This window comes from Globicephala melas, chromosome 20, assembly GCF_963455315.2.
Source record: "Globicephala melas chromosome 20, mGloMel1.2, whole genome shotgun sequence".
Classification (NCBI taxonomy): Eukaryota; Metazoa; Chordata; class Mammalia; order Artiodactyla; family Delphinidae; genus Globicephala; species Globicephala melas.
Window position 1 is genome coordinate 30,422,844 of NC_083333.1, and position 19,942 is coordinate 30,442,785.

A 19,942-nucleotide genomic window follows, 5' to 3' on the forward strand; every position below is an offset into this window, starting at 1 on the left:
AAGGCCCATTTCTTGATCTTAATTTGAAGTTGATGCCTGACATTTGTTTCTTCTTCCAAAAAGGGCGGCGGGGTGGGGAATGACTATGCTAACGATCATTCTTGCTCCGCTCTCCTTAACGGAAGACACAACCATCCTCGCCACTTCCGATCTTTATCATCACTAGACTTAAGACGAGAGGTTCAAGTGACACATCCTCCCGCAGAAGTGCACCTGACAAGCACGACCTTCCTTCTCAGGGCCCATGTGGGCATGAAGCAACGCCACAGGCAACACAGTGGTTTGGGCAGATGTGGAGTTTATTTGCTGCAGTTCCTTGGCGCTAGTTTACAATGCAAAAAAAACAGACAAACAAAAACCGATTGGAATAATTATAATTTTTTTAAAAACCCTGTCAACAACTTTCAGTCATTTCTTTATATTTTGACAAAACTTTTTTTTAAAACAAATACAAAATAATCTAAAAGGAGAAAAACTATACATGGATTATTTACACCTCTGATAAATAGACTAATACTGATCCAGGTGCCTCTCTGTCTAGGTAATATTCGTGAGAACCAGGGCCAGGGACTCAGATAGCCAGAGGGGCTCCAGCACCGACCCAGACCCCCTGGTTCTCCCGCCCAGAAATTTCAGGTTCCCAGCCTGGACCCTCTTCTGCCACCTTCACGAGCTCTGGCATTAAAACGCCTGAAGCCACTCCAGGTAGGACCTACATGAAGGGGGGACCCCAGAAAGTGACCCCACCACTCCCCTTTACAAAAGCTATTTCCAGAGATGTGAGCCCGCCCGGAAGGTGTCAGAGGAGCCAGGGTCACACTGGCGCTGCAATGGCCCGGCCAGCCCTGCTCTGCCTGGACCGGGCGCCGGGCCCCGGACGAGAGTCCCTGAGAGAACAGCAGGAGAGCGGCGGCCACGGTTCCTTCAGGCCATGCGTTAGGAGGGCAAGGCCGACTCCAGCGGGAGGCCGACCACTCACCCTCCGGCTCCCCCCACCCGCCCCTGCCGCGCAGATGAAGGCCCGCTCCTCCCCAAGGGCCAGCGCCACACGCACGGCGAGTCCAGGTGAAGGCCAGTTCGGAGGCAGAAAAGGCTGAAGCCCTAAGGTGATCGGGTCAGACCTGCTCCTTCCTCTAAAACGAGGAATGGAGTTCAGGGGCAGGAGGAAGAAAAACCAAATAAGAAACAGGTTATCCCAGAATCTCTGATGGGACTACCTCCTCACAGTTTTGGTTATTAGGTATGTAGCTCAAGGAAAGATGCTGACTATTTTAAAGCCCGACAAGAACGAGTCCTGAAAGAGAAGGAACAGCGCAGGCGGGGGCGGGCTCCCTTCTCCCCGCAGTGCTCCCCAGGCACCTGGAAGGAAAAGCATCAGCTGGAGTGGCCGGCGCTGCCCTGCAGGCCCCGAGTCTGTCCTCGCCGCGCGGCCCCCTCCCCCCTCTCGCCACCCCCTCTCTCGCCCAGACGAGGCCCCAGAAGCGTGAGGAGGGGGCCCGCCTGGCCCCTGCCCCTGCCCGGGCTGACATGCACGGCGGCGGCCCAGGGAGCTGCTTCTCTCGGGAGAAGCTTCCCGAAGCAGACAGGCAGAGCGCCTGGGCAGCTCTGCCTTCTCGTTCTCTTTCTTTAAAAAACAAAAATATATCTTTATAGCATGTGGCTTCTCTTCCATTCCACTTTTTTTCTTAACATAAAATAAGATATGGGTACACGTATTTATGGTGCAGGGTTGAAGGCTTCTTCCCAGGGAATAACCGAGAGGTGATGGTCGGCTCCAAGCTCTGCTATCAGACCTGTTGAGTGGAGACTTGCGGGGAGGCAGCGTGGCCGACAGGAGCTCTGTTCTTTTTAGAGAGAAAGGCTCAAAACCCAAGTGTGAAGGCATCAGGCCCCCTTCTCCAAGGGTAACTGCCTACCCTTCTCCCACTTAAAAAAATTAGCAAAAGCTGAAGCTCGTCTCTAGGAGCCCAGGGCAATGCCTGGCAAGACGCTCGCACTGCACGGGAGGCAGGGAGGCTGCGCCGGCCTCACTCGCCGGGCCTCACTCGCCGGGCACACCAGCCCTGCTGGCTGCGTAGACTCAATGTCTTTTCGTGGAAGAGACCTTCTTCTTCCGTGCAGCTAGCATCTCGTAGAAAGGGTCCCTGCTGATGGCTGCCCTGCAACACAGAAAAGGGGAGAAAGCAGAGGAGACTGAGGAACAGGACCAGGAGACACGACCCCAGGCAGGGGCTTCCTAGCAGCAGCCGTGCCCCAGACCCCCTCCCTGCTCGACCATCCCTTTAAAGGCCACGTCACGGCAGCAACCTTCACTGTGTCCACATGTGGCGTAAAAGACAAGTTTTGAGGGAGACACGTGGTACAGGCGACAAGGTCACTGTGGGGTGCTTATTGCCTGTTTCAACCAAGTAATAAATTTAAGTTTAGGAATCCTCTACGCCCTCACAGCTGTGCTCTAACGCAGCAAAACAAGCGCAGTGCTTTAGTTCCGTCATGACAGTGGCATTTGTCTGGAACAGTGACCATCACACAACCCCGTGTGTCCCCTGCCACGTGGTGCATCTGATTGGCGGCCATCCTCTGTACCGAGCAACTTCTGAGTCCCCAAGAGCATCAGCTCGACAGCCAAGACCCATCACTGGGCAGTCGGGGCCCAAGCAAGCGGCCAGCAGCCTGCTCTGTGTCCCCAGCCTGGTGGGGAGGGAGCCCAAGCAGCCCTTGCACTGGCCCCAGAGACACCAGCACAGGTGGTGATGGCAGGCCTCAGCCATCCGCTGTCCCTCTGTAATTGTCATTCTCCACTTTCAAGCAAGGTGTGATCCACGTTTTGAAGTTTCATTTGCTTTTCCTGAGAAGTAGTATTCCAGGTGCCAACTAGCTTCTGGGCCAGTTACAAGCCCACATGACCGTGGACCGCACTTAACCAGGTGCATGACGGCTCCTGCGGGCTGACCGGGCCCCGTTCACAGAGAGGATGTGTCCGTGCGAAACAGCAACTCAGCTCCGGGGGAGGCAGGAGCTGGACAGGGCCCGGAACGCATCCTGAGGGACCCCGCCATGCAGCATCTGACCACTCGGAGTGCTCGGGAGGGAATCCTGCTTCCACCTTCAGAGCACTAGGGTGAGTCCACCTCCGCTTCCTGGGTGGGCCAAGCCCCCCGGGACGCCGCGGGACATCTCCAGTCCACGTGACGGGGGCCAGGACACAGTGAAGTGCTTGGGGCTGGAAGCTCTGCCCTGGCCTTGCACATACATGTGCTTCTCACGGCCATCCTCACATGGTCCCTGGAGACACTCCGCCCCAGCCCTGGGAAGGCAGAGCGGAGACGACACCGGGCAGTAGACGCTCTCCCTCAGTGGCCACCGTCGCTGCGCTGCAGGTCTGTCTGCAGAGACACGCGATTCTGTGTGACCACGTGCCCAGAGCACCAGGACCGAGGTAGCTGGAAACTCCTGGGAAGAGCACTGATGAGAGAAAATGTGCCTGCAACTTGACCTTCTGCAAAACCTTTCCAGCAACATCGTGAAGAACTTCCATCCGATCAGGTCCCTCCTCTGGCGCCTCTGCCCCAATATTTTCACTGGGAGAGCGTCAGAGCCAAGGGCGGCTGGAGCTGAGCGCCGCACGTGGAGGAGGACGGCTCCCTGAGTCAGAAGGCTCGGGTCTGTGGTTCGGGACGAGTGAATTCACCTCGCTGTGCCTGTGTCCTCATCTGTCACCTGGGGACAACCATCCTGCTGCACCCACCTTCCCAGGGCTCTGGGGAGGGTTAAGGGTGCTGAGCCGTGGAGCTGGAGCAGTGTCTGCAACTCCCACAAGGAGATGAGGCCAGCTCCGGGCAGACCCCGGGATCCACCCCCGAGGAGGCTCTGCATTCACCTCGATGGAGGGACTGAACCATTCCAAGCATGACCGTAAGGAGGGCTCGGGTTCTCTGGCTACCGAAGTACAATGACATGAAAGGCAGAATGTACACCTGCAGACAGAGCCTTTTTGAAAGAACAACGAGTTGGGGGAGGCTACACACAATCCCCTGTCAACACACGCTCTGATGCCCTAACGATCATGCAGGACAGCACACGGACCCAGAGACACAGAGACACGGTCACCGTGCACACACAGGAAGCTGGTCCACACTAAAGAGGGCGCTTCAGACTGGGCAAAATGGATTAATAAACGGTATCAGGACAATCGGCCACTCACTTGAGAAAATAAGGTTACATCCTTTACTTCAAACCACATGCAAAAAATACATTTCATAAGGATTAAAGAGTCAAGTATTTTTTAAAAAAACATGTGGTAAAAACAAGGGTACGGGGACATGGGTAAGGAGCTCTCCGTGGCCACAGGTCCCCAAGGCGCCGCTACTCCTCCACACAGACCTCAGGGTGCGTCCAGCACAGAGGACCCCTGAGCCTCCTTATTGGTGGTGACGCCAGAAACGCTGCGGTGCCTCATGGGCTCCACGGCACGTGGGACGGCCTCGGATGACACCACACTTCCGACAGCCGTCATCGTCCGGGGCTGCCTGAGTCCAGGCGGCGTGCTGAGCACGGCGCTGCACCATCTGTCTCACCCTCAGAACGGCCTTGTGCCTTAACACCATCATCCAGAAGGGGGCGGCGCCGTCCCCGGGAGTCCTCAGGGAGCCCCACCTCTCACTGCTGTGTGGTGAGCAAGCTGAGGGTCTGGGAGGAGGGCAGGCGACGCCGAGAGTCAGAGCGGGAACTCTGCACGGGCTGGCCTGACTCCGAACCGGTGCTCTCCTGTCCCGCGCATCTGAACCGCACAACTTTCAGAGGCTCTTTGTGTGGGAATAAACGACCTGCTCCTTCCCCCACATCACCTCGCCCCCCTTCAGCCGTTTATTCACTATTTAACCCTGGCCCAAACACTACACTTGTTTTAGTAGAGGTGCCAAAAACACCACAAAAACTAGAGCGTGCCCAGCCCCTCAGGAGCAGGCCGCGGCCCCGGTGGGAGAAGGCCCGTCACTCGGGGCGACACAGGACCCGCAGGGCCTTGGGCGCCGGTCAGTGCGGCCTCACTAGTCTCCAGGGGAAGCCTCGAGGCTCAGTAATGGGGACACCCTAAGGAAACGGCTGGGCCATGTCTGATGGGCGCAGCGCTGGCGGGGAGAGCGAGGATGCACTCCCAGGGGCAAGACAGGTGTGGTGATGGGCAACGGGTGTGATGGCGGGCGGGGCAGGGTTCACAGAAGCTGTGGGGAGGAGGAGCTGCCGGGGCAGGACACCTCCCCCGTGAAACAGGTGCAGCGAGGGCCAGGAGGAGCCCTGGACCCCAGGATCTGTGTACACCTCCCTTACCCCAGAACCGCCACTTCCTCACAGCTCAGCAGGGAGTATGAGGCTCTGCCTCGCAACCCCGGATCACGGCCACGTGACTTTGACAAGCATTCATTACTTACCCTCTATGGGCCTCAGTCTGCCCATCTGTAAATGGGACAACAGTGCCTCACAGGACTAAGAAATTATAAAAGGGAACGGTTACAATCCCCGCTGAGCTGCCACCATGAAGACGAAACCCACTTCCTAAGACGTGAAAAGGCCAGTCTGGCCAGTGGCACCTATGCCTATAAGCCTGCCCACCTGTCCCCTCTTTGGGGCCATGAGCTGCACTTGGGAAGCCTAGATGTGAGGCGCACTCTTAAAAACGCTCAATGGTCAAGAATCCAGACACCCAGGGAAAAGTCACCGGGGAATCACAGTCAAACTACTCGCTAATGATTCAGCACACAGGGCGCAGAGGCGGGATGGGCAGCCCACGGGACAGCTGGAGCGTCACTATCTGAGAGGCGAGGTCGCCAGCTTCACCTGCCACCTACTTGATGCACTTGATCCAGTCTTCCTTCTCCTCAGGTGTTGGGGCTGAGATGCGGTACACCGTGTGGTTCCCCTCCACCACTCGCCCGTCAGCCTCCGTCTTACAGGCCTTAATCACTTGGTCTTTATTGTCGGGGATGTAAAGCTCAAAGCAGTTCTGAGAATTAAGAAAGAGAGGGAGAGAGTGACAAAGATCTAAGAAAGCTGCTGACCAAGAAAAAAGTTAAGTTCCCAAAAAGTAAATTTTTATTTCCAAAAAAAAAAAAAGTTAATTTATTTCTTTATTCTCACCTTCATAAAATATAGCCAACATACGTTTTCCTTTGGAAAAGAGGAGCCTAGAAGTGGAATTCTGGAGAATGTAGATTGTATATAACTAGGTTTTATTAGCAAAGATATCGAGCAGATGACACACGTTAGCTCTACTCCTAATATATAGAAAATACGGAGCGAACTGCAGGTAACTTAATGCCTTTTAAAGCCAAGCCAGCAATACGATATTCCAAAACAGAGGAAAAATATTTATAAGCGATCTGAAGATCATAAAATAAGTGGTCCAATCATGAGAGCTTGATGCCTTTTAAGGAAGGACAATTCTATACCTCATGTGATATTCAATAAATGACACTAAAGCTGATGGACAGAATGAAAGAGGTTATTTAGTCTCACCTTTGGCTTGAACTGTAAAGATAATTTTAAAAGTTAGGCTAACTTAAATTAAATCATATGAGTACTTTCGGGGTTTTTCTCAAGTACAGCTGACCCCTGAGTAAGGCGGGGGTGGGGGTGGTGCTGGCCTTCCGTGCAATTAAGCATCCTCGTATGACCGACAGTCGGCCTCCGTCCGTACAGCAGTGCCCCAGCACCCGCGGACTTAGCCAAGCACAGATGGCACTCTACCGCAGGAGTTACCACTGAGAACAGTCCATGTGTCAGGGGACCCACACAGCCCCAACTTTGTTGTCCAAGGGTCAACTGTAAACCTCTGCAACTTCTTCCTGTATCAAACAGCTGCTATGCCCATCCCTTCTGTCCCCCCAAAACATCTCACCAAAAAATACTCACTGGTTTTTTGGAGTCTTCCACCTCCCGGATACTCAGGTTCTCTAATGGGATAATTCCACGGGGCTCCTTATCCTGCAGAAGAATTGGAGAGAGAAGACCTAACTGCTCAGTTTATGAACGCATGTCCTGTTACCTTCCTCACGGCAACTCAGCCCAGCTGCTGTGACTCCTCCACGACATGAAGTCCCACAGAGCAGCTTTAAAAACAAGAATAGGGTCAAGAAATGTGTGGGTGTTGTCAACATACCACATATGAATCCCTAAGACCGAAAAGCCTTTGGAGGAGGAGCTTCCACAGACGTTCTGAAAGAGTGAGTGTGACAAGAGCTGTGGGTGGCCCTCCAGTGGGGAACATGTAAGGCCCTTTCACACAAAAATTATCCTGCTTCTTTGTCTGGCCCGCCTACTCATCCTTCAAACCTCAGTTCCAGTGTCAGCAACCCTAGGAAGCTCAAGTCTCGCCCGAGGTGCCCCTGTTCTGTGCCCGCAACGCCTGGACTATAGTCGTGTCGTGTGTCACCACCTTCTCACTATCTCCAGCCTCACCTCCCCCCTCCAGACTGTAGGATCCTCAAAGAGACACTGCCTGCCTGACAACTCCACCTGGACCCAAAAGCATCTAAACTCCTGTCCAGAACAGAGCCCTGCGTCCCCTCACACCCACTGGCCCTCCTCCAGGACTTCCCATCTCAGCAAAGGCCACCCCCACACCTGCTGGGCCATCAGCCTTCACCTCTTCTCCCTGATGTCCAGACAACCAATGGCCAAAGACTTTGTTCCAAGTTCAACAGTTTAACTGGGCTATGCCTTGGCACCAAGCTTCCTAGGACAGATGTTCCTAAACTACCATATGCACTCTTTTGATTTGCAGATCAGGTTTGTTTCTCCTTTTTAGGGAAATAATCTCATAACTTGTCTTTGCATTTGCAGGTCCCAGTCATTCTGGTATTGGGATCATCCTCATCTGTCCTCCGCACCTGTTCGCTGGCCCTGGTTTTTGTTTTTTTTTTTTGCGGTACGCAGGCCTCTCACTGTTGTGGCCTCTCCCGCTGCAGAGCACAGGCTCCGGACGCACAGGTCCAGCCACTCCGCGGCATGTGGGATCCTCCCAGACTGGGGCACGAACCCATGTCCCCTGCATCGGCAGGCGGACTCTCAACCACTGCGCCACCAGGGAAGCCCTACCCTTAACTGTTTTAATGCTTGTCTTTCAGACACAATCTCTATGACTGTCTCAAGCCTTTCTTCTAGGATAGTGATTACATTTCTAGCTAATCATTCCTTAAAGTTTTAACTTATGTGTTAATAAGTAAGTTATAATTCTACAATTATATAGTCATATTCTTAATATATAGTTTTGGTTCTCATTTAAGTCTGAAACTACTGGAGAGCCAGCTATTGGTGTTCTGGCCCACTTCCAGAGTCTCAGGAGAGAAGCGAGTGGAGGGAGCGCCCCCCTCAGACACCCCGAGCCCCAACTCTCCCCTGGGGTGCTGGTGTCCGGCATCTCTTGGAGCTGATGCTCACCGCACGCCCCCCACAGACAGTCTTCTACATGAACACACACCCAGAGCTTTCAATGATATCGCAGAAAGTGAGTCCTGTTTTTCCATTTTTCTCGTTCCCGGTTTCTACCTTGCAGCAGACCTCACCACTCCTCCATCCAAAGGGGGAGGAGGGAAGAACTCCTACTCGGTTTACTTCTCCCAGACTTGTGCACGGGGAGGTCTGGGGCTGGTTGTGCCTGGCCACGCAGCAAGGGGCCTTCTGCTGGCTCCAGGCTGCGCCGCGGCCCCTGCTGCCTACTGTGAAGCGCAGTGAATGAGTTCTGCCCTTTCCTTATCCGGCTGCTATGTCCCCACTTCTTTCTACTAGATTTTTCCTCTTTGTCAGGTAATTTCTGTGTGGTTATCTCCACCTACCATCTTAACCCTGAGGCTCCCCCCTCAGCATCTTCAGAAACGTTTTCTCTGGATTCCCACTGTCTGATAAAATGCTGGTGTGCTGCTAGACTGAATTCAGGTAACGCCACCATGGTCGGCGTCATGAAGAACCACAAGATTCTAGAATCTCACTGCATTACCACTGAGACTGTCCCGGGACTTAGGGGTGCATTGTTTAGATGCCTCGCACATGGTTCATATCAACCCAGAGACCAGTGAAAAAGATTTAAACAAGATTTTAAAGATGTCACCAGACTAGAAAAAACAGTTAATACATGGGGTGGGGGGACAGGGGCAAAACAGAAAGAAATTTACCAAGCTGTTCACAGTGGTACTTTGGGGGGTGAAAAAAAAATCTATCTTTGTACTGTTTTGGGTATTTGAAATACAGTACTCTCATAATTGAAAGGATTTTAATAACAGAAAAGCAAAGCCAGTTGCAGAACTTAACGAGGCATGAGTTTAGCCCCCATAACACACAAAATCCTGGTCAGCATTCCCTTGGAAATTGCTGAGTGACTGAATTATGAGCTGACACTGTCATGACTCTCAGTCCCCAAGTGAGAAGCCACATCCGCACGACGTCTGCAAGCTGAAGAACCACAGTGCGGAACACAGTGGAAACCCGCTTCACCCCCAAGCTGCAAAGGGCCAGGCACGGACCTGCATCCTGGCTCCTACCAAGCTTCACACAAACACTGCCAGGACTCTCATCCCATCTTGCTCTACCTTTATTATAAAAGATACTTCTAAACCTTCGTTTTCTCAGTAGGATCTCAACTGCCCTGATTTATTTAAGACACATTCCAGTGCTGCCAGTGGTATATGGTTTGCTCTTTCGATGACCAGGAAACAGGGCAGAAATGAGGGCCTCCAGCTGTGGGGAGCCCGTCTGAGTGGGATCCAACCTGAGGCTACCAACCTGCTGGGCCTCCTGGGGGCTCCTAGAGGGAGCTTCAGAAAAGGTTTTACTGTACAATCTTTATTCTCACAGACTCTGTACAATCTTTATTCTCATAGTATTGTGTGTATTGTAATTCCATTCCCACTAAATAAAAACCAACAAAACTTTCAGTTTAAGTAAACGTCAATTTCTTAAAACACCAGGTAATCTCCCATTTCGTTTCACTTTCTTTTCCTCTATGACATATTTTGCCCCTTGGCTGTTTCTTCTAAATCAAGTGCTTCAGTATTTCTGCTACCACAGAATCACAATTACTTTTGTTTCCCTTTCAATGGGGCCACAAACTCTCTCTTGGCCATGGGTCCAAGTTCATTCTTTCTAGCTCGGCTCTACAACCCATTTCTAATGCCGTGTATGATGTTGTCTGCCACTGTCTCCTGGCCGGGCACATGGTGTCCCAATGGAGAAGTGGATGTCAGCTCTGAGCTACGGCTCCTGTGGCCAGACACCCCACACCACACCCGGGCACCCCTCTTGAGATTCGTCTTAGCCCTTCCACTTCACATAAACTCTCCTCCTGCCCCAAAGATGCAGCAGGACAAATCTGACTGTCTCCCCCTGTGTCCTCCAACCCTGTCTCATTAGAGCTGTTTAAACACAGGCCTGGTCCACCCCCATCCCAGCTGACCAGCAGGCGCTCACCGTCGTGTATTCAAAGTAGTAAAGGCAGTTGTCAGTCAGAATGAACCAGCGTCTTTTCCAAGTCTTTACCCTGCCACCTGCAGAGCAAAGAGAGATGCGTGTTGGATAGGAGTCAACCAGCCAGCGCAGGCTCCGGGGGGCTCGAAGCTCTGCCCCCAGAGAGGGTGCAGGACGAGGAAGCGGGGGCAGGGCGCCAGGAAGACACTGAGATCATGGCAGATTTACATCAGTAACGAGACACAGAGCCAAAACAGAAGCACCTTTCACAGCGTGAAAGTCTGTGGGTACAAGCAGAGCAAGCAAGTTGGGTGGCCCCCTGGAGATGACATCAGGACAGCAGATGAGAGCACGGGCTGGGGAGGGAGCTGGGACGGTGATGGACCAGAGAAGCGTCAGCAGAAGCCTATGGATGCGGTGGAAATGGGCGAACACAAGAGGAGGGGAGAGGGCCAGCCCCCTGGCTACGCTACACTGCTGGTCCACCAGCCCAGGGTTTTATCAGAACAGGACAGGAGGAGGAACCAGGAAGTAAGACATTTTAATCCCCTCACAATCAAATCCAGTTTTCCTGGAACATGGAACCCAAGTTCCTTCGGTTTCACCTTCTACCCCACCTTCCTGACTGTAGTGCGTTTCTACACTGGCTTTTTAGGTTTCTGGGCCAGTGTCCTAAATTCCCCCAGAGTCCTGGGTGGGACAAAGCAGTATCCCTGGATCAGGGAAGAATCCACTGGTAAGCAGAGGTCCCTATTCAATTCTGGACTTCTCACCGGAATCTTGAAACAAAAATAACTGGAGGAGGAGGCCACAGGCCAAGTGAGCTCTCACGGGTGGCTGTGAGCTGTTGAAGGTTCCCTTAGTCCTTCTCAATATTTCTCAATAAGAAGAAACACCAGGGTCATGAAGTTATCCCAAGATGATACAAAGGAAGAGAAACTTCACTATGGCCTCGGTGAGTGAAGGCACATCCTGCTCTCAACCTGACCATGAGCAAAGCCCTTCTTCTCCTCGACTTACACCGGGTCCAGGGAAAGCTTTCTGAACATGAACCACATGAAAGGCCTTCATGTGGTGAGATACACACAGCATTTCATAAACACTTCTTACTGCCCTGGACAGGATATGCTCTTTTGCTGACTTAACCTACAGAGAACATCACTTCTCCAATCCTCATAAAGAACAAGGACCACAGGGTGTAAATTTAGTGACCCCAGTCACGCTTCCTTGCTTGCCCCTCACCACAAACAGCTGAGCACAGGGTTTAGAGGGAGTATCTCCAGCTGCCAGGACGTGGCTGTGTGATCACGCCAGGTTTCCTCAAAGGATCCGACTGCTGGAGCAACGCAAATCCTGTCACGGAAATGAAGTGTCCAGCGTCGGTCCCGGTAGCAGTTTTAAGGACAGCTGGACTTTCGGGCCCCTTGCACGGCTCTGCTCGGATGCCCGAACTCTGAGAGGTTAAGCGGCTCATCATGAATTGCCGAGGTTCCCAATGGCACCACCTCACGGAAGGAGTTTGGTCCTGAGCCAGCACGCGCTACGCCCCCAGCCGCACCCCTGCTGCTGTCAAAGCGAAGACCGGCTCGACTCTCTGCCCACAGCAACTGTCAGCTTCTGTGAGCACGTGCCTCTGGCCCCTAAGGCCCTAGGGCATGAACCAAGAGAACCATGGATGGAAATACGACATGCGTGAGGAAATGGGAAAGGCTGGGCAGAACCGAAATAAATCAGGAGGAGAAAGAACACAAGGAATATACTTAGAACTGGAGCCGATTTGTTATAAAAAGGAAACCCCCTTCCCCCTTTCAGAACCCGAGGAAGCAGCTCTTCTGCCTCTTGGGCCTTCACCCCCACACGGGGCTCAGCACACAGGACACCTCAACCCATGCCCACTGCCGTGCGCTCCCCTCACAGGACCACCCCGGGGCACCTGGGGCTCAGGAGGTCGTGGAAGAGGGGTCAGATGTCCCAAGGAAGAAGATGGGAGGAAATCTAGGACAGAAAGCAAAGCCGGACAAATCCTCTCCCTGGTGATGAAAGCGTGGCTATTTCATTTCCCGACAACCTGCTGCATTAACGAGACCCCTACCATGAAGCACCACGCGGTCCCAGGGACACATTTCATGTTGAAAGGGAAACAGACATGAAACAAGCAGACAGACCGATGCGCGCACCTAGGACAGTCCCTGAGGAACTCACAGGACCACCTCCCAGCCTGCGGGCCTCTACTTCGTAGATGTAAAGGCCAGACGCTGGCTCCCCCGGAGCTGGGTGGTAACCACCTGACAAGGCCCGGAAACGTTTCATAAATGTCAGTGTTGGGGCCGTTCTTTCCCTTGAGGCTCTGCTCAAGTGAGGCTGAAGCAGACACCTGAGGACTTCCTCATCTAGAAAACATGTTTCCCTGAATCAGCAAGTGGAGAGCAGATACCAACGACATAACTATGAGGCCAATTTGGGGGTTTGAACGATGACTCATTGAAAAAGAGGAGGGAGAAAAACAAAACAAAACATAAAAAACAGAGCCGAGGTTGTAATGCCCTCCCCTAAAACACAGGAGATTAAACGGAAGGACTTCAAGAAGGGATTTGGGGGTTTTATCTTTTTTAACTTTACCTGGCCTCATTCTGAGTTTAAGAAACACCATTTCCCTTTTTCATGCAAAGGCAAATGTCCTATGTTGTCTAATTTACTTCTTTTCCTACTTTGCTTCTCTGGTCACGGCACGTGTGCGTGAGCACACGGCTGCGGGAATCACAACCTCCTCCTCTCCTCCACTTCAGAAATCTCTGAAGTTCCTGAGTGTCAATTTGAGTCAGTAATATAGCATACGCCTGGCCAATAATTCCGAGAGACAATTCAGTGAATACTTTGTCTGCGTTTACAAATCCACTCTTAGTGTGTTTTCTTGCACTACTGCACTCAGGAAAGTTCAAATTGTGCCACATCTGTGTGCCCAGCTGTTGGATGTACTATGCACTACCCCTCCAAGGGAAACATGAAAATCACTCCGCACCCCCAATCCTGACCAGTTCCCTAGGGACTGTACGGTAAGTTAGAAGCAGCATTAACACTACCACCAGCAATTTAAAACAAAATAATCAAAAATAACAAAATAAGAAAACGCTGCAGCGATTACAGTGGCCTGGGCAGAGCGAGCGAGCAGGTTGAGGGGATTACATACCTCCTGGAGTTTGGGGCAAGGAAAAGGAGAGCCAAAATCATGGAAACATACAAATGAGGGAGAAAAGAAAATTAAAACAAAGAAATTAAACCCGACTCCTTAACCTTAAGGTGCACTGTATTAGTCATTCATGTCTGCCTTGTGGGGACGGGACATAAAGACAGTAACAGGGCAAATGCCACTGTCCGGCGTGTGAATGAGGGGCTGGCCTCATCTGCCACATCCCATCTGGTAAAGACAAGATCTGAGGCACCACCAAAATCCTGGCCTCAAAGATGCCACAAATCAGCTCTCACCAAGCTGACGTTTATTAGTATATCCTGAATCCAGAGCAAAGACAGTGAAGATTACTTTGGGGAAAATTAAATGTCTCTCTTCGGATGGCTACCTCTTTTTAAAGTGTGTGTAAAAATGCTCACACACAAGCCTGTGAATACATATGTACATATGTGTATACACAAGAATACACAATCTTATGGTTATATGCATACACAGACATATACACACAATTGCAGACGGCTGGAAGGCCTGCCTTCTGTGGCACACACATACGAAGGGGTGATTTGAAGTGTGCTACAATGAAAACACAATGTGAAGAGTTTAGGAGGGTTTGGTGGAGGTCTGGAAAAAGTAATGCAATGACCTAAAAACGAGTCTCACATTTAGTTAAATTTTTTTCTTTTTAAAAAATATGGGATGCCTCATGAATTTACATGTCATCCTGGTGTAAGAACCAAGATAATCTTCGTACTGTTCTAATTTTACTATCTGGGCTGTCAAAGCTAACACTTAGTATTAGCATTTAAACAAATTTCGCTGGAGGGGGAAGCAAATCCAAACCTGGATGCACTTTTAAATTTTCCAGCAGGTTCCCTTTTAACTCTAGCCACTTGGCAATAAAGATGCAGAGCAGAGTGGCCACCTCTGGGGTGACTAATTTTAGAGCCTTAACTTCGAAGATTCTCCTGGCTTAAAGATACATGAAACGTTGACAAATTCAAGAGACATTTAAAACTCCAACCAGTGAGGTGGTGCTTAAGGAGAATTTATGAACTAAGTCATTATGTATAAACCCGAGGACTTAGGATATGCTTTTAAAAGGGAATACAAATCCTACTGCCATCTGAACTAGTCAGAAATTGAAGATCTCATTTCAGCGCTTCCCAGATGTGTCAATAATGGCATAGAGCGTAAGGACTTCTAATCTCACTGGGACCAGGAGCTGAAATGGTAGAGGGAGGATCATTCTAATGACACCTCCTGATAATGCAGGAACCCACACATCAAAAGGCCAAGGCAGAAGAAAACAGGGGAAAGTACTCTCTCAGTGGCCAAAAAATTAACATTGTTACGTCCGGGGGCTCTCTCTGCATTCTGAAACGGTTAATGAAATAATCACATGTGCATATGAATGTGTATAAAAACCTTCCTTTTGGTTACTTTGTCACCTTCGTGGCAAGGCATGACCACAGATCTCAGCAATACAAGCTCACTTTTGGCAGAGGGAAGAGGAATAATTTTTAATTTTTCTGAATGAACAAAATCATTAACGTGGCTGATTTGTATTGGAAAGGAGGGGGGAAAAAAAAACCAGCGCCCAAGAATGAGTAAGAGTGCCGTGGATTGCGCTGCAGCCAGGGCCTTGGGTTTGCCATGCACGCTGCCTGTGGGGAGCCAGATGCAGAAGGAAGTGATGATGCACCGGGGTGGGGGAGGCGGGAGCACCGGATACAAACTTGTGATGGGAAGTAGAGAGAAGGGCACAGCTGGCCGCCCTCCCGGTGGTCCGGGAAGGGAAAAGGACCAGGTCCTCCGGGAACTGCCCCAGAGAGGAACTGTGGAGCGCAAACACATGTAGGCAATACTTATGCGGGCAAGCCTATCCCCAGGAGTCTCTGTGCGTCCCATGGGGCACTAGCCGTGCACTCCTTCCTTTCTGGAGGCGATCTTGTTAGAACAGTACGAATTCATACCAAAGACTCTCCTTAGCGCCTCCTGCACCAACCCCCTTTTCCCCACAGTGCAGGCTCGGGTTGGCGAGCGTGCACACACACGTTCTTTCTAAGTTTCTGCGTTAGAAGCCCTAACCCAGATGGCATCACTTACCGAGCTTCAATAGCCAGCCTTCTCGGTCTGGGTTGAAGAAAGTGTGAGTAAGGTCATTCCCATCATCTTCTGGGATTTTAAAGGGTTCGTTTTTTATGCTCTCATACAGATTCTGGGATAAAAGATGACACTGCATGTCTCTGATCCGAGAAATACCTCTCCTCTCGCCCTTTCCCACCATTCATTTAATAAGTGTCACTGTGTGCCACGCACTGGTGGCATGGAGAACATCTCTCCCTTTAGGGGCTCACAGAGACAAGAGAAATAAGATGCCTAATGGACAATTAAGAAAGAAAAGAGATCAGCCCGACTTCCATTCGAGCCTTTAGTTTCAGATTTATAAACCACTTTCCCCCACTGACTCCTCACTGGGCCTCACTACCAATTTCTTAATGAAATTCACATAATTATGTGTATGGTCCAAGTAGACACTGGATGATCCCCCGTCCCTCCCGTCCCCTCCATCAGCACCGCCCGGGACCACAGTCTTGAATCAGCGCGAAACTCACCCGGAGCAGCTCCTCGGGCAGGTCTCCCCCGTCGTTGATGCCTCGATTCATGGCAATGAACCTCTCCACGGTGGGCTTGTCTTTGACATTGGGGTTATGCAGGCTGGTGTTCAACATGATGATGGCAAATGAGAGGACATAACACGTGTCTAAAAGAGAAAAGCAAAATCCGATCGGAAACATCCCACCCAAAAGAACATGAAACTCCGGATGAGATAGAGAATAAAAAGCAGTGCTCTCAGGGCTTCCCTGGTGGCGCAGTGGTTGGGAGTCTGCCTGCCGATGCAGGGTCCACGGGTTCGTGCCCCGGTCCGGGAAGATCGCACATGCCGCGGAGCGGCTGGGCCCGTGAGCCATGGCCGCTGAGCCTGCGCGTCCGGAGCCTGTGCTCCGCAACGGGAGAGGCCACAACAGTTAGAGGTCCACGTACCGGGAAAAAAAAAAAAAAGCAGCGCTCTCAAAAGAATGGGCAAAATCCATGCGCTTGGGTATGCTCTAACTGAAAGGTTATACACTGCTCACTGAAAAGAGCAAGGCACGGGAAGAACATAAAGCGTTCAAGACTCAAAGACGTTTATTTCTTCAGATTGTAAAAGAAGAACACGTACACCATAGAAAACCAGAAGAGCACAACGTATAAAAAAGAAGATGTAAACTACCTATAATCTCACCACCTAGTAAGAACTTCTTTTGCTTTCTCACATAAACGTGCCTACGTGTAAGGTATCACCAATGTATCTCACGGATACAGACTGTAACACAGTTACAATGAAAAGAGATACATAGTTTTGAAGTCTGCTTTTTGGCTAACCTTATTAGCATTTTTCCATGTCAATAAAGCCTCTTTTTAAAAACATGAGTTTTAATAATTGCATACTTCATAATTCAGAGGTACCATAACTTACATTCTTACTACCTTATTGTTAGAATTTGGATAGTTTCCAACCTTTTACTATTATAAATACCATTTAAAGCAATGTTCTCAGGCAAGAACCTAAGCCCTTTTGTTTTAGAAATGACCTAGTACCTAGAAAAGAACCTGACAGGCACTGCCAACCACAGGAGAGGACGCCCCCCCGCCGCCACCCCGCTCACCTGTGGACTGGAACACCCCGTGGTTGCACTGACAGTAGCGCTGGGCAAACGCCTCCATCATCCGGTCAATCTTCTGGGCCTCTCCCGGCAGCCGGAAGCTCCACAGGAACTGCCTAGGAGGTGAAGACAGGGCAAGTTATGGGACTTGGGGAGATAATCTGTTTCTCTGTGAATGATCTCTGTGGCAAAGGGTGACGTGGGGGACTTCAGCCTTCTGTCCAGTAACTCTGAACAGATGCAGACTAACTACTCCACATCACCATTCTCTCGATCGGAGAGAATGTATTTAGAAAACAATTAAGATTTTCCTATTCAAAAGAATGGTTCTCCTCCTCAGACTGATACACAAGACTGAAATACAGATAATGCCCATTTTAAAAGAACTCCAATTTCCAGAAAAAAAGATGACATAGCAGGAAAAGAGATTTTCTATCAAAGCATTCAAGACTAATCCCTTTAAATCAAAGAGAGACCTGTGGTCAACAGATTTAATTCTGGATTATTTTCATCAATCTAAATGACAACACAAAAGATGGTATTATTTACACTAACGGCAGTGAAAATACCAAATGACAATTTCTCAAAAGACACAGGTAATAGATTTAGCAAAAAAATTAATGTTGAGTTTTTTCCTTCTAAAATGAAGGGCATACTATCTACTTCCTATTCCAGGGCAGGAAATTAAAGGTTTTCTAAAGCGAAATTGGGAAAGATTCAAAGTGTAAACATCCATTTCCAAAATGTTAAATGAAAGACCTGAGGAACAGTTTTGCAAAATTTGCTTTCAATTGAATTCCCTTTAACCATCCAATCATTTCAATCATAGGCCAACGGACTACTCTCCTTTAAGATGCTTTGAGATACTCAAATAACCGCCAAAGGTAAATTTCATTAAAATGCCACACAGGGCAGACGCATAACCAAAGACCCGCCTCCCGCTCCAGAAGTTGCTAGCTGTGAACACACTCACCGTAAGGCCTGGACGAGGTTGAGATCAGTGAACTCATGTAGCTCCACAAACGCATGAAGAACCTGGATGTTAAACTCATCTCTAGCAAGAGAAACAAAAGATACGGGGGTGGAGGGGAGAGCAGAAGTCAGACACTGATGCTGAGAACCCAAGGTCATGCCGACCCCCAGCCAGGCCGCCTCCCACGCTGAGCGCTGCGGCTCCGCGGCCGGGGCGGGGAGGCAGCCATCTACCTGCAGCTCTCGGTCTGCTAGCTGAACGCAGGAGGAGCCCTTCCGCCCCCAAGGTGCTGTTCCCCAGCGCCCCTCGGGACAGAGCTCAGAGCATCACGGAGTTTGTTTCTCTAGGAGACTAACTGCTGACCAACCTACCACAGGTGTCTCCGGAGGCCTTACCTCTCCCCCAGGTAGTCACCGATGGCCGTTTTGTTGAGCCCTTCACCTTTATACAAGAACTGGGCGATGTCTTCACAAGTGTTCTTCAGCAGATCATTCTCTATTAAGAATTGGATCCCCTGGAAAGACAGCAAAGATGCCAATGGTGCCTTAGACCCCGGGAAGGTTCGGAAAGGAGACAAGGGCGCAGGAAGAACGGGTATGGGTGCTCTGGACACAGAGGAAGTATCTACTAAGTAATTCCAAGTTCTGCAGGAAGCAGGGCTCACACGAGCTGCACTCTACAAACAGGCAGGTAAGCTGTCTTAGTGCCCCTGGGTTCCAGCTGACACCGCGGAAACCACCACCTTACAGACTATGGGCTCTGGCTGCTGCCTTTCCACTTACTTTTTTAGGATCCATGTTGAATTTTTTCCTGCCCATGGCTACCTGTTTGTTCCTCTGCATGTTTTTCCTGTAAAACAACCACCACAGCCATTTAAGTACTCCAGGTATTCGAGAATTTCTGAAAGACTGATATGACCCCCACACGCGTCCACTGATTTGCAGGGATTTCTGAGATTTATCCAGGAAAGCACAGGCACACTTAGGTCTAACTACGGAAGGACACTGAAATCCTGACCCTGGCCCCAGGCTCATTTGTTCCTTCTACCGCAGTGGGTTTCTTTTTTTAACATGATTTTTTAAAACTTTATTGAGGTATAGTTTACATATCATATAACATACCCATTTTGAGTGTACATCTGAATGATGTTTAGTAAGTTTACTGAGTTGTGCAACTATCACTATAATCCAGTTTTAGAGCATTTTCAAAACCCTAGAAGTGTATGCTATGTAAGTTAATAGGTTATTGCCTCAATCTGTTCGTCCATTCATCTGCTGGTAGACATTTAAAGCTAATTCCAGTTTTTGGCTATTTTAAATAAGAATGCTGTAGATATCCTCGTGCATGTGGGCACGCTCTCATTTCTCTTGAGTAAATACCTGGGAGCTGAATTGCTGGGCACAGCACGGATATATGGTCAACATTATGAGAAGCTGCCATCCCGTTTTCCCCAGTGTTTACACTGCTTATTCTCACCAGCTCTCGGCAACTCGAGACGCCACCTGTCTATTTAATGCCAGCCGTCTTAGTGGGTGTGAAGGAGCATCTCCTTATGACTAATGATACTGAGCATTTTTCATGTGTCTATTATACGTATAAAAGTGTTCAAGTTTTTTGCCC

At 50.2% G+C, this 19,942-nt stretch overlaps 1 protein-coding gene and 1 non-coding gene across 5 annotated transcripts in view; both read right to left on the reverse strand.

Moving 5' to 3' along the window:
* Positions 1–281: 281 nt before the first annotated feature.
* CYTH1 (cytohesin 1) overlaps positions 282–19,942 on the reverse strand; it is a 78,719-nt gene continuing 59,058 nt past the window's right edge. For 3 of the 4 annotated variants that reach the window (XM_060290133.1, XM_060290135.2, XM_060290134.2), the window contains exons 4-13: positions 19,105–19,171; positions 18,718–18,836; positions 18,323–18,403; positions 17,353–17,465; positions 16,258–16,406; positions 15,748–15,860; positions 10,459–10,537; positions 6,910–6,981; positions 5,847–6,001; positions 282–2,159 (exon numbers count right to left, since the gene is read on the reverse strand). In XM_060290133.1, the coding sequence (XP_060146116.1) occupies positions 2,081–2,159; positions 5,847–6,001; positions 6,910–6,981; positions 10,459–10,537; positions 15,748–15,860; positions 16,258–16,406; positions 17,353–17,465; positions 18,323–18,403; positions 18,718–18,836; positions 19,105–19,171 (1,027 nt within the window). In that variant the 3' untranslated portion in view covers positions 282–2,080. The remainder of the gene's footprint in view (positions 2,160–5,846; positions 6,002–6,909; positions 6,982–10,458; positions 10,538–15,747; positions 15,861–16,257; positions 16,407–17,352; positions 17,466–18,322; positions 18,404–18,717; positions 18,837–19,104; positions 19,172–19,942) is intronic. The other variant, XM_030837873.3, reaches the window with a different exon arrangement.
* Positions 14,328–14,431, reverse strand: LOC115842791 (U6 spliceosomal RNA). Its single transcript, XR_004035472.1, has one exon. It is a non-coding gene; the product is annotated as a U6 spliceosomal RNA (small nuclear RNA).